This window comes from Ananas comosus, linkage group 6 (genome assembly GCF_001540865.1).
Source record: "Ananas comosus cultivar F153 linkage group 6, ASM154086v1, whole genome shotgun sequence".
In the NCBI taxonomy this organism is placed as follows: Eukaryota; Viridiplantae; Streptophyta; class Magnoliopsida; order Poales; family Bromeliaceae; genus Ananas; species Ananas comosus.
Window position 1 is genome coordinate 11,140,756 of NC_033626.1, and position 13,217 is coordinate 11,153,972.

Sequence of the window (13,217 nt, forward strand, 5' to 3'; positions counted from 1 at the left end):
ATGCGTAATTTGCGGATAACATGAAAGGTACGTAAAGGGCTCATATCCTTCGTGTTTAAGAGATTAATGGGAGACCGACCATCTCTAAAGCAAATGGCAAAGAATTTGATGGTTGGTATCTGAGATCCAAGTTCGAATCCTAGTTGATTACATTTCTAACTAAGTTTATTTCTAAATGAAATAAACGAAGCGGGTAGCGTGCTACTTATCTCTTAAAAAAAAAAAGATTAATGGGAGGATTATGAATTGAAAATTTGCTGGAAAGCTCCTCTAAAGTCTCCTGTGAACTCTCATTTATTCTCACCTCTCTCTCTCTCTCTCTCTCTCTATATATATATATAGAGTTCGGCTACTATGCTATTAATAGCACAAAGCATTTGGTACTACCAAGTTTTTCGCCGTTAGATCTATCATTTTGATCACTTTCACCCATTAGATCATACTATTCAACCAACCACCCACTCAACTCTAGAGGGTCCACATCATCCTGATCACACATCTCTTAATCCAACGGCCAAAAATTTGGTGGCACTAATAACTTGGTGCTATTAATAGCATAGTAGCCTAGTTCTCTCTCTCTCTCTATATATATATACTTTAATTTGAACATAAGACGCGGGAATGGGCCCTACATGTTTGTGTGCTCTTGATAGCTGCAAGTTAGAATTAGCTTGCTCCCAATTCCACTCCCATGGACAAACAGCTAAGTACAGTTACGCATGGGTGATTTTTTAAGATAAAAACACCAAGGTACCTATTTTACCTGATTACACTAATAGTAGATTTTTTCTGATATCAGTTTGTTACAATTAAAGCAGAAAGATTTAGTTCGTCGAGTGTGAAAATATTAAAGAAAAAGGATAAGAAGGAGAAGAAAAATAAAACATACAAATATTTACATATTTCGACTACTGGCCTACGTCCATGGATGAATAAGTGAAAACTTTTATTATAATCAAAGTGGTGCACAAAATATGCTTTTTTTACAAAACCCTACACACATATTTCTCCTCATGCACTAAATTAATAGAACAAAGATATATTTATAGCAATAGCTAAATCTTAATATAATTAGAAATACAAATCTACTAACATTAGGAATAATCTCAATTAGATAATACATAATTTAAACTTAACTTTATAAATAATTAAAACGGAATAGCGTTAGAAAAATCTTATGGCTTCAGAATTCGGGACAACTAACAATGGGGTAGCTGCATAAGGGTGATTTTTCTAGATAAAAACGCCGAGCTAGCTATTCTAACTCCATACAAATAGTCGGCATTTTTGTGTGGCAGCTTGATTTAAAAATCGAGTAACGAATTTACTTTCAAAGGACAAAGCAACCTCCTCACCAGTATTATATCCAGCAATCATACTTCCATTCCGTAAGAATAAATTGATTGTATCTTAACATCCATCTACTGCTCACCCAGTCAAATTTAGGTACGGCTTGAGCCATACATGGCCCCGTGACAAAATTTAAATTCTTAACATGTATCTTAGCAACTCTATGCGCTATAGTTTTTCATTAATTAAAAAACTTAATTTCTCACCTGAAACAATGTTATACGCCATCTTTGGAAGGCATTTTCTAATTTCATTCACTATTTCCAAACGTAGTCATCTATCTATTAATGGATGATTCCCATTTCCCTTACGTTTACACATACATTTACTAATAAAAGGCCTAAAAGGGGCTCCTCACTTGGAAAGAGACGAGAATGAATAGGCAACTTATAGTAGCAATAATAATTCATTAATACGTTGCGTTACTTCGGTAAGAAGGTGACCTGCGACGCGAGGACACCGTGAGTAGAAAGTAACGCGTTGCATTCAGGAATCAGGAGGACTTTTTTCGAAAATAATTTTGTGAAATTTCGTATTTGCCAAATTAACCTTATGAAATTTTTATTTGTGAAACTAATCCTCCTCTCGCCACGTGGGCGCCACGTCAGGGATTCCTCAAAAAAACGGTGAATCATTCACCGTCTTTGATATTTGTTGTGAAGGCGGTGAATGGTTCACCGTCTTCATAAGGCGGTTAATCATTCACCGTCTTTAGTACAAATCCCTACTCTGCGCAAATCTTTCCAAATCCATAATATGGTGTCCTTGATAAGACGGTGAATCATTCCCCGTCTTTTCTAGGGCACAGAAACGGCGGACTTGAAAGGGCGGAAAGGGAAAAGGGCGGAAAGAAAAATTTTGCACTAAAGGCGATGAATGGTTCACCGTCTTCTAAAGGCGGTGAACCATTCACCGTTTTTACAACAAAAATTACAAAGACGGTGAACGATTCACCGTCTTTTTGAGGAATTCCTGACGTGGTGCCTACGTGGCGAAAGGAGGGTTAGTTTTACAAATAAAATTTTGATAGGGTTATTTTGTCAAAATCGAATTTTTGGAGGGCCATTTTATAAAAAAGCCCAATCAGGATCTTGGTCTGACGTGGTAACTCCTTTTTTCTGGGAATTTCTCGTGGGTTGGTCTGAAAAAGTGAACCGCCCAAAGCCTCTTTTCCAGCTGTTCTAGATCACTTATTACTGAACTAGAAAATCCTGCGTATTTAAACATCAGAATAAATTATTTAGCAATTATTTTATTGGATGTGAATTTTTGAAAAAAAATTATAATTGAAAGTTAGAAATATGGTTGTATATTTAGAATGAAATAATATATTCCACCTTCATATTAATTTTTTAGAATAAAATGAATGTAAAAGCCCTTCAAAGAGCAAAATTCAAAGTCCTATTTTCAATTTTAAATAAAAATTTTCATACTGAATAAATTGACATTGGATAACTTATTCCATCAACCAAATAAAACATAGGAGTAAATCTTATGTCCTTCCATCGAAGAGTTTAGATGACCTTTTTTAAGTATTTTAGCATTAAAAAAATAGTAATAGTAAGACTAATGTGAAACTATTAGCTTTTGATGGAAAGCCCTAAAATTTACAGCAGTTGTGGTGCAAGAAGCATTGCACTTTACCATAATATAGAGAAAAAAAAAAAATTATGAGCAATTTCAAGCATACTCCTCAATTCTCGAAAAATATTATGGATGCTCTTTCGAAATTAATTATCCCTCTAAACCCCAAACTCAAAGCCTAAACACTAGAAGGGAATCTGGTTCGGTCCATGAGAAGGGAAGAAACTAGTTAGCTTATAAATAGAGCTAGGAAAATCACCACAATCTCTCAACATTAGGACATAATTGTTTGGCCGTTAACTAATTTTTCATCTAAATATAGTTTTCATTTAAACTAGAATTCAAATAAAAATCATTCTTTTACTATTGTTTGTTTGATGAAAAACCAATAACTTTGGAATTAAAGTTCTCTTACTTTACTTTCTGTATTTGTTTCAGCCCACATTTTCACTCTAGCACATAAAAGGGCGGGCGAAAAAATTTATCAACAGTCGACATTTTATTGTTTCTTTTCCATTTCTTTCTCTTCTGTAATTGACATCGCCACCGATCCAAGCGAAGTCAATTACAGCGTTCTGACGAAGTTGAGTTACGGCCGAACTTAACATATGTTAACATATGGCAAACCAAACGAAATTGAATGTCTCCAGCTAAAAATCACTTCACCATCCCCTCTAGTTAGCGGCAAAACAAACAATCCTAAATTGCTCTAGCAGAAACCATCTAAAAAGCACACTCAGAACCTGATGAACAAATAAATTGAGAGGGCAACTATCAATTAAAACAAATTATTAAGTCATGCCACCGCCAATGGTCACAAAATCCATAGTTTTCTTTTCCCTTTCAGTAGCATTCAAGTGGCCCGTGCCTCATGCAGCATTCCCCGAGTCTTATATTTTAGTGAATCTCTTCTTATTATTTGACTGTTACACACAATAGTGAATGATAAAGCTTTACCATTTTACTCGAGTGCTTCGCACTGTGTATCATAAACAGTGATGCCCTGAGGTGAACCACAGTTGCCGTCCACGATAAGTGCTCTCTCATTCGCAGCCATGTGCGCAATTATCTTGTAAATCATCTCAATCTGATGAGCCGGCAAAAATAAATGTTAAATGAATAATATAGAATAAAGCTTAATGTCCAAGTATGATGCCTAATAATGATTGATAATAAATGAGTCTTTCAGGAATTTTCCTTGTCGTATATTTATGTTCTTCCAATTTAAACACATCACCGATATTTGAATAAATTTTAATCAAAATTATCATGAAGCTTATGCATGTTTGTGTAACTGCACCTATTTTAACCCATCTTCCTCACACCTGCTCCCAGGCATGTATGACAGTCCAAGATTGCAAGTCCTCAGCAAATTGATAAATAGAATGTTTATGGCTTGTCGTCAAGGTTATGGTATGGAAAGCAAAAAATATGAGGCCATGTTTCAAGCACTTCTACGCAGAAGAATGAAGTTTTAGAACATAATCAAAGGAAATTCAAAACACCATACTCTGCGGCGATCGCTCCAACAACCTAGATATGGAAACTGTGAAAACTGTGAATGATGGTTTCGGTAATCCATAAATTATTTTTTAAGAAATCAATGAATATAAAACTACTAAGCAGAAAATTTTCTATCTTGCAAATAACACCGGAAGATCACTTACATCTTCAGTGGCATGGCAACGATCAGCGATTTCCGTGAGCGTCAGCGCCTCAGCAGGCTCTTTGCAGCTAAAAGATAATAAAAAGTCACACAATTATCTAATGTTACTGGAATATACAGATGCACTGAACGATTTTCTATGCCAAGAGCTAATCACAGTATAAGAGAGTTTAAGAGAGACTTGGACCCAAACTGGTTCACATGCTAGATGGCAAAAAACAAATAAAATAAGATAATGCAATAGAAACATTAAAAGTATAAAACTCATATAAGCTAATGCCAGTATTAGGAAACCTTTACGACTAAGTTTGCTTCTGAAGTTCACTTAGTACTGAATCCTGGACTAGTTTATATTTGGCTGAAAGATGGCAACCATTTTGTAAGCATGTGAGACATAGTGAAGATTTTTGCCATCAGCAGCCATGAGATGATTACTGTTACAATTACTTTGAAAGCAATCAGAACTAACAGGTGAACCAAGACAAACAACTTTGCACAGAATGAAGACGTCAAATATAAGAAACTTCAATGCCAATACATTTCAAGAATGATCACTACTATCCACACAACTGAGCATGTTTTTTTTTGGGGTGTGTCACATATGATAAATGCTATCTTTATGTGTAGGCTAAAGCTCTCAAGATAATTTTTATTAGTAAAACCTTTAAGAGTCCAAAATTAGTTGTTATGAGTATGTAGGAAAGTGAAGTCAAGTAAATTCGTTTGAAATAAACATGAAAATAATTATTTTAAATGTTAAAACTCTGTATGCATATTTCTAGCTTCTAAAATAACTAGTTGCAATAGAGATATCCAATTCAGTTCTCAATGGATCCACACACAGAAGAGGTCCAACGAAAAAAACTGAATGCTTTGTATGCGTACCAGTACTTGATGGTGGGAAGTGAAACAAAATCAACAAGCAAACAGAATATGTACCTGGCCTCATTGAGAACAGCCAAGACCCTCTTTTGAAGAGCCAAAACTTCTCCTGCTGCCTTTTTTCCTGCTTCTACGCCTGCAGTAATAACCAAAAAATCAGGCATTGGTGTTTAATATGATAAAGCTAAAGCTTTAAGAGTATGATTATTTACAATATTGCCTTCCTCCTAGTTTATCAAGTAAGCAATAAAATACTAAGTAACATACCAGGCTGATGGTAAGCATTAATGTTGATGAGGGAAGCATATATCCCAACAGCTCGTTCATAAAGTGCAATAAGAGCTCCTACAGAAGTAGGATTTACTTCTTGCACAGTTACTGTAATTGATTCCCTATCATTTGCATAGAGAGCTGAACGGGTACCCTGTACAAAGAGCCTGCTGGCTTTAGTGGTAGACAACAGCAAACTAGTAATAATCCAGAATTCTAGATATTGTTGCCATGTTGCATAGCATAGATATAAAAATCTATATTAGTTGCCTATGCAAGACAGAAACTAGCTTTAGAGCACACAGCTATTAGTACGAATGTTTCTCAAGAACCATACTGAATCATCCTCAAAGAACTCAAAAGTTGAAAGGATCCATCGAATGTCTGAATAGATAACAATTACTCAGTTTGAACGGCAACAAAACATGAGATAAACTCTAATTAAATTTAGGCAAGACAGGACTGGCATCAAACATACTTCAAATCAGTTTCTGGAAGAAAGTCATGGTTGCACATTAGATTCATATGACAATGGCAGGAGTATGTTACCCAGGACGGAATACATGGTGGTACGCTAGTTTCTCAGGGACACGGTAGAAGGGGGGTAACATTAGTCAGAACGTTATTTGAAAACGCGGTTCAGTCGGAACATCAATATGGATCGACATACGTAGAAAATCAATAACTTACCTTTGTTACTGTATAGTTCTTATCTCTCATTAAGGTCAATTAGGTATTCTCTCTTCTGATCAAAAGCAACTCTTCCTTTTTTTTCATATGGGCGTAACTCTTTTGCATTATTTATTAAGGTGGCCTAATAAATTAGATCTAGAAAATTGTAGTTCTTCACTGTTCTCAGTTACCCACTTTTTGTGATCCGGATCAAGAATCCATGACAAATCAGAACGTGCGATCTAGATTGCAGTTTGAAGGGTGAAGGGGGATCTGTGATCATGGTTACTATGGGCACAACCACTAACAAAAAAGGCTACAAAAATAGATGCAATCGACATTTACAGTTTGTAGCAGCTTTCTGTGTACTTCAATGGAAGTAAGAACAGTTAATATTAGACCATGAGCCCGAAAGGAAGCCCAATATGAAAACAGATCGAAAATCATTAGTTTCAGATGTTAAGGAAGAATAGTCGAAACAAGACCTGAAGCATTCCAAACAAGTAGTCACCACATGTAACACCTGGCTCAAGCTCCTCCTCTTGACCAGGATGCCTATCCCGTAATACTTCAATGAAAGTAGCAAAAAAGTTATGGACGCCTTCTCTTAGCTGTTGAATATAGCTGCAATAACAAAATCAAGCTTATAAGCAGACATTCACTGATATCAAGTCAAACAAGAGAAAAAGTTGCAGAAACTCACGCATGCTGATCAGTGCTTCCTTTATTTCCATACACAGTTAACCCTTGATTAACCTGCCAGAAGAAAACAGTCATTGTCAGCGGCAGGAAATCTGCAATAAACCATTAAATATCATCCTACTAAGCTGCATCAGCATAATAGATCCCAAGTAGATGGATCCAGCGACATGCACTGGGCAATGATAAGTACTAAGTACCAAATTCATCCATTTGCTAAAGTGTTTTTCTCTATTTTCTGTTCATGGAAAGCACTCCTTTCGCAATGTACAGCAATACGAAGGATTGAGCTGAATGAGACAAAATCACAGCTCATAAAAATTGATAGAGACAAAACACTTGCTGTTATTGCTGGCGTTGCACAACTGACCTCAAGTAAACAACTGAAAAATGAGTCAGGCCACCTCAGGCTTTGCCTGCTTATCACAAAACAGAACTCAAGTCAACTGATCTAAAGGCACAATTTGACGGTCAAGTGGCAATTAGATCTCATTTGAGCCGCTTATAGATTAAAGTCCTCAATTTTTCATGTATATATACCTTGATTCAATTGCATCCGAAAACGAAGTCCACCTTATGAGAGGTATTCTACATCATGAAAAGTATTTTGTTGCTACATGTATAGTCTGAACTTCTCATAATTGGCACTAACTGTGAGGAGGGATATATTAGCCAATCTAGATAATAAAAATGCAACAAGAAGTGACGTCAAGGTGCCATTTCTCTGTAAAATGAAAGCATTTCTATTGACTGTGTAAACAACATATTTCAACAAATAACCTCAGCTGATAAAAGAATCTTATAAGAAAAATCAGTAATAGATACCCGATTCCCATCAAGATCAAATTCTTTTCCAAGAGATTCCATGACCAATTGTTGCAAATACCGACTAAAAAGTAGTAAACTGTCCTTATAAGGAAGCACAACCATATCCTGCAAGCAGGAAAAAAGCACAGAAGATGAACCAAACACGCTGAACTGAATGAGATGAATGTAGAAACTACAGTTGAAACAAAATTATATGAGTAAATATTGCACACCTTAGATCCCACACCATCAGAAGCCCAGTACCAACACATAGCAAGCAAGGCTGCTGGATTATCCTTAAGCTTGATAAGACGACCAAATCAAAAGTAAGTTATTCTTAATTCGCATAAAGATTAAGCAACATTTGGGGTCAATATACAAGATGTAAAATATCTTTACCACAGTAGTCCGAGTTGCCTCATCCATCAAGGCTGCACCAGCAAGCATTTCTTTGATCTTGATACCCTGTGAAAGTCATTACTGATATTAGTCCAAATGTTCACATTTTGCCTGTAACAACTTTTTAAAATGACAAGACTACACCTGTAGTGCAGCCGGAAGTAGACCAACTGCTGACATCTCTGAGGTTCTACCTCCCACCCAGTCAAACATAGGAAATCTTGCTAACCAACCCTCTATTCTTGCAGTATTGTCTAATAAAGAATTCTCCTGAGTGATTGCAACACCCTGCAGAAGAATTGGTGCTCTAAGCAATGGACCAAATGAGAGTGAAAATAAATGATCATGCATGCTTGACCACCTCCGTATGTATGAATTGACTATCATTAAATCCTCCTCTGTACGTATGAATTGACTATCATTAAATCCTAAGCAAGAAATTACTAGATCTTATGGTAAAAAATGGTCTTGAAGGAAACAACTTGTAGTTGCTAAAGATGGAGAGGATTCTTTACCCAGCGTAGGGTGTTAGGATCCAAATACCATTGCATGAAGCCAGAATTTAGCAGCAAACATGGTATGACAGTTTGAAATTTCACATCTTCTTCAAATAATAAAACAAGTAAAGGTGCTTTCTTTAAAACTAACGTTGTGTAATATACTGAATATAACCATTAATAAACTGTTGTGCCACCAATATAAACAGAAATTAATAAACTGTTGTCAACCTATTTGAGTATCGAGAAATGATGCTACACAGAATTGCGAAAGACAGATCATGGAACTATAATGAAGAGAGACAGTTGCTATAAAATTTACTAGTCATCTACCATGTTATCACTAAAAGATCTAAGCATGACCGCAGTTCCATTCCGCAGCCTTTCTTTGTTCAGTGACATCAGCCTGACCATTTTCTTACCATTAATGTTGACCGTATCATGAACTTTTAACTTGTTTTTGAGAACTAAACATAACTCTTATGCCCCGACTAAAGAAAAGGGGAATATGACGCTGTGAAACGGGATTCCAAGTTCAATAGCTTCACAAATATGCTGAAGGGCACAAAAAAAAAGAGAGCTAGCTAAAGTTAGTTTGTTTTTATTGAATATTGATACTACCGAGTCAACATTTTGAATCCACGACCTCACAAAACTGAAGGGGTTTAGAATTGGTTTTGATACCATATTACCCAAAAGATCGATCTAATAGGAAATAGACTTGGTAATATGATCAACAGCCCTCCACACAAGTGCATGATGATTTTGAAAGGCACGTGGAACTGACATGTGAGGTTAGACATGGGGATTCAATCCATTAGAATATAATGTGGGAATTTCAATCCATTAAACACTGAGGGGGGATAGAACCCATGACCTCATATAATAAAGGGTAGGATTAGTACGTAGTCCTAACATTAAAAATGATGAACAAGCACTTATATTGTCCCGATGTACCCTGAGACATCCATGTCCAACTCTAAAATAGAGAAGATATATATAAAGCAAAAAAAGAACCTGGGATTAAAACCTGTTTTGAGAAAATCAGTCCAGCTTTGCGGAAAGCTCTCTGTACTTCTAACAGACCATTTCGAGTTTCAGGGGTACCTCCGCTCTGAAATTACAAAAACAAAAATGAAACTATACTACATTATGAACAATTACAATTCGAACAAACATTACAATTCCTCAGAAAAAAATGGAACAGACCAAAAGGAAGACAATGGGTATATCTTGCAGACCTTAGATATTACAATTACAAGAGTTGAGGCGAGTTCCGCTCCAAGTTGTGCAATTTGATGATCAATACCGGCTGGGTCTGTATTGTCAACAAATCTTATCTGGCATGTCAAGGAAGATGGAAAGAAAAAATTAACATGTAAGAACAGCATTTACACAACAATTGTCACAGAAATTGTTGAATGTTAATAGTATCTTGGGAAAAATGATTAAAACACACAAGATAATTAGCTACATTGACTAATACCTCCAAACAAACTGAAAAAAAGAAACATAGAAAGACAGTGAGTCAGAACATTTATGGGTAAAATTTGTTGCCATGGTTAATGGCATTGCCAAGAGTAGAATCATCTTAATAGGGGTTTAAACTTTAAACAAGACAAGCCTGAACAATCATGGTGCTTGAAATACCTAAATGACAAGATCAAGCTCTTTTGAAGCTCAATTCAAGCTGGGAATGGTTGAGCTTGAACTTGGCTTGTAACTATTATGGGCCAGTACAAGATCAGCTAGTTAGCTTGGCAAGAAGACTGAATAAACTGAATCAATCTGTAAGCTCAGTTAGGCTTGTTGGCTTGGCTAGCCAGCTCCAAAATGAACACTGAATAAAGTTTCCTTTTTTAGAAAAGAAAAGCTCCGAATGCTATTTGTTGGACAAAGATTCGAATGAGTAGCCTGTGGTTTGTGCACGGAGAAGTTGATTGTTATCCTAGATTGAGCTCATATAAAACTTTTATTGATTATTGTACTTACTGATATATACATATATAATCAAGTGTTTTGAGCTGAGCCCAGTTCAAGCTTGGCTCGTGAAACAAACCAAGCTCAAAATCTTGTCTTGAGCTGGGCTTGTTTAACAATTGAGTGAGCTTGGCTCAGGCAAAACCGAAAATGAGTTGACCTTGAGCAGCTCACAAGCCATGAGGTTTTTTCACACCTTAACTAAAAGGATAAAATAAGACTTTCAGCTGAAGTTAGAGCGATTTTTCACCAGGTAGCGGCAATGAGAAGAAAACAATCCCAATAGACGCGACTTCAATTCATCTCAGTTGCATCAATAACTTGGAGAAAAACCATTGGAGCAGAGTGACTATCATGACTTCGAAGATGCAGGATATACCTTTAGAGGAGGATTGTCAGGAGCCAATGCCTCGGCAACAAACTGCGGCCCTAGAGCTGAACCTCCAATTCCGATAGAAAGTATCTGGGTAAAGCAACCAGCTGTAGAGGATGGCGGCTTAATCTGTTCATATATCAATGGCAGCAGCACAAGAGAAGCAAACTTTAGTATGAAAAAAAGTTGATCGATGCTTTGTGGAACGCATGGCATATCTAGTAAAGTGCTAGCATATAGAGCGGTAAAAGGAAAACATCTAACTAAGAGGGTGAAACAGAGAAAATTCAGCTATGCCAATCAATTATTAACATTAGTCCACTACTTCGATGAGAGGGCCCTTAAAAATTAGAAATAGTTAGACAAAGCAATCCGAGTAGATATGGTTATTTTGATGTATCAGATATATAAACAATTTGTGACTTTTACCCCTTCTTGACATTTAAACTACCAATGTTAAAAATGATACAGAATAAGTAACAAATTGCCTGCAAAAAAAGTCGCCTTAACGAACTAACTAACCAATTCGAAGTCATGATAGTCCCTCTATTCTGTCAAACCTGTAATAGATTTTTCTAGGACATCTTACACAACGGAAGAACCTTTGATGCGTTCAACAGGCAAAGAATATTTTAGCACTCAAGGTGCAAAAAAACGAAATTGTATTTCACAAGAGCAAGATCATGCAATGCCAAGGACCGCTTAAACGCCTTGACAAATGGTGGCGTCCAGAAATCATAGGGATCCCTCAGCCTAAGAGACCGGTTGGGCACCTTGACTACCGTTAATGATAGTAGAGAGTCAAAAACTTCACAATTCCCACTTTTTTTGCCATTTATAGATATGCCTGAAGTTCAGTAGATTAACTTAGCAAAGGAAATGGTATAGAAATATTGTAACTAGCCCTACCTTAGCACTGATGATGTCGTCCGCAAATTTGCAGATGGCATCAATCGTGTTCTCGATCTGCGACCTCAGGATCTCGGTCGGCGCGAGCATAGGGCTCCTGAGCCAGTAGTGGCCCACCATCCGCCCCTCGTCCGGGTTCGAGATCGCTCCCTTCTCGAGCTCCTGCATCGCCCGGAACGCCTCCTGGAACCGCGGCTCCATCCGCTCGACGAACTCGTCGGTGAACCCGATCCGGCTCACGTCCAGATACAGCTTCAGCTCCTTGTGGTGGTACAACCAGCGGACGTAGCGCTTCCAGAGGCGGATCGGGTCCTTGTCGACGCCCCCGGGCTTCTTCTCGATGGGAGCGAAGTTTGACCCGCCGGAGGAGGAGGCGGAGGAGCGGGATAGGTCGGCGACGGAGTGCGGCGGCCGGAACCGGCGGAGGCGGCCGGAGGGGGCGACGAGGAGGGAGGCGGCGTCGGGGCGGAGGGTTCGGGAGGGGCGGGGGCCGAGGGTGGAGGAAGGGGCGCATACCCCGGGGATCGACGCCATGGAAATCGAACGAGAGAGCTCGAGAGCGAGCCGTAGAAGACGATGGGGGGGGGGGGGGGAGGCTGGGGGGGTGTGTGGTGTTCGCTCTCACCAAGTGGGGTCAGTGAGGGAGGTGGCACGTGTGGGAGACGGCGCGAGGGCTTCGCACGCGCGGCGGGGCGTCGCTGGCGGTGTCCCCTAGCGAGAGCGGCGATATTGGAAAATCCTTGTTGGTTGGTGTTCGCACACTATGACGGTCGTTGATTGGACGGAGTGTTCTGTGGCACCAAAGGTAGGTGGCTCTGTGGGCAATTATTTTTCTTTGAATTCCTACATTTTATTCGATAAAATTTAATTATTTAACAAATATGGTTGTAATTTTAACATAAAATTATAGTAAAATAAACAAAAAAATATGATATAAAACTACTTTATCCCTCTATAATATATATTTATTTATTTATAATCATCTTATCTCTTCGGATTCAGAGTAAAAACGGCCGTATACGGAGGGCAGGGATGAAGCCAGAATTTAAATAGTAGAGGAGTCAAAAGCTATAATTTTTAGATATCTACATTTTATAGTGTATAATATATATATATATATATATATATA

General features: G+C 37.8%; 1 protein-coding gene across 1 annotated transcript; it reads right to left on the minus strand.

Moving 5' to 3' along the window:
* Positions 3,679–12,686, minus strand: LOC109711225 (glucose-6-phosphate isomerase 1, chloroplastic). Its single transcript, XM_020234163.1, has 14 exons — positions 12,089–12,686; positions 11,186–11,308; positions 10,068–10,166; positions 9,857–9,940; positions 8,474–8,617; positions 8,330–8,395; positions 8,164–8,232; positions 7,949–8,056; positions 7,128–7,180; positions 6,910–7,048; positions 5,750–5,906; positions 5,540–5,618; positions 4,602–4,668; positions 3,679–4,021 (listed from the first exon to the last, which is right to left on the minus strand). Exons 1-14 carry the CDS (start codon positions 12,620–12,622, stop codon positions 3,896–3,898), a joined length of 1,848 nt encoding a protein of 615 aa, XP_020089752.1. The 5' UTR covers positions 12,623–12,686; the 3' UTR covers positions 3,679–3,895.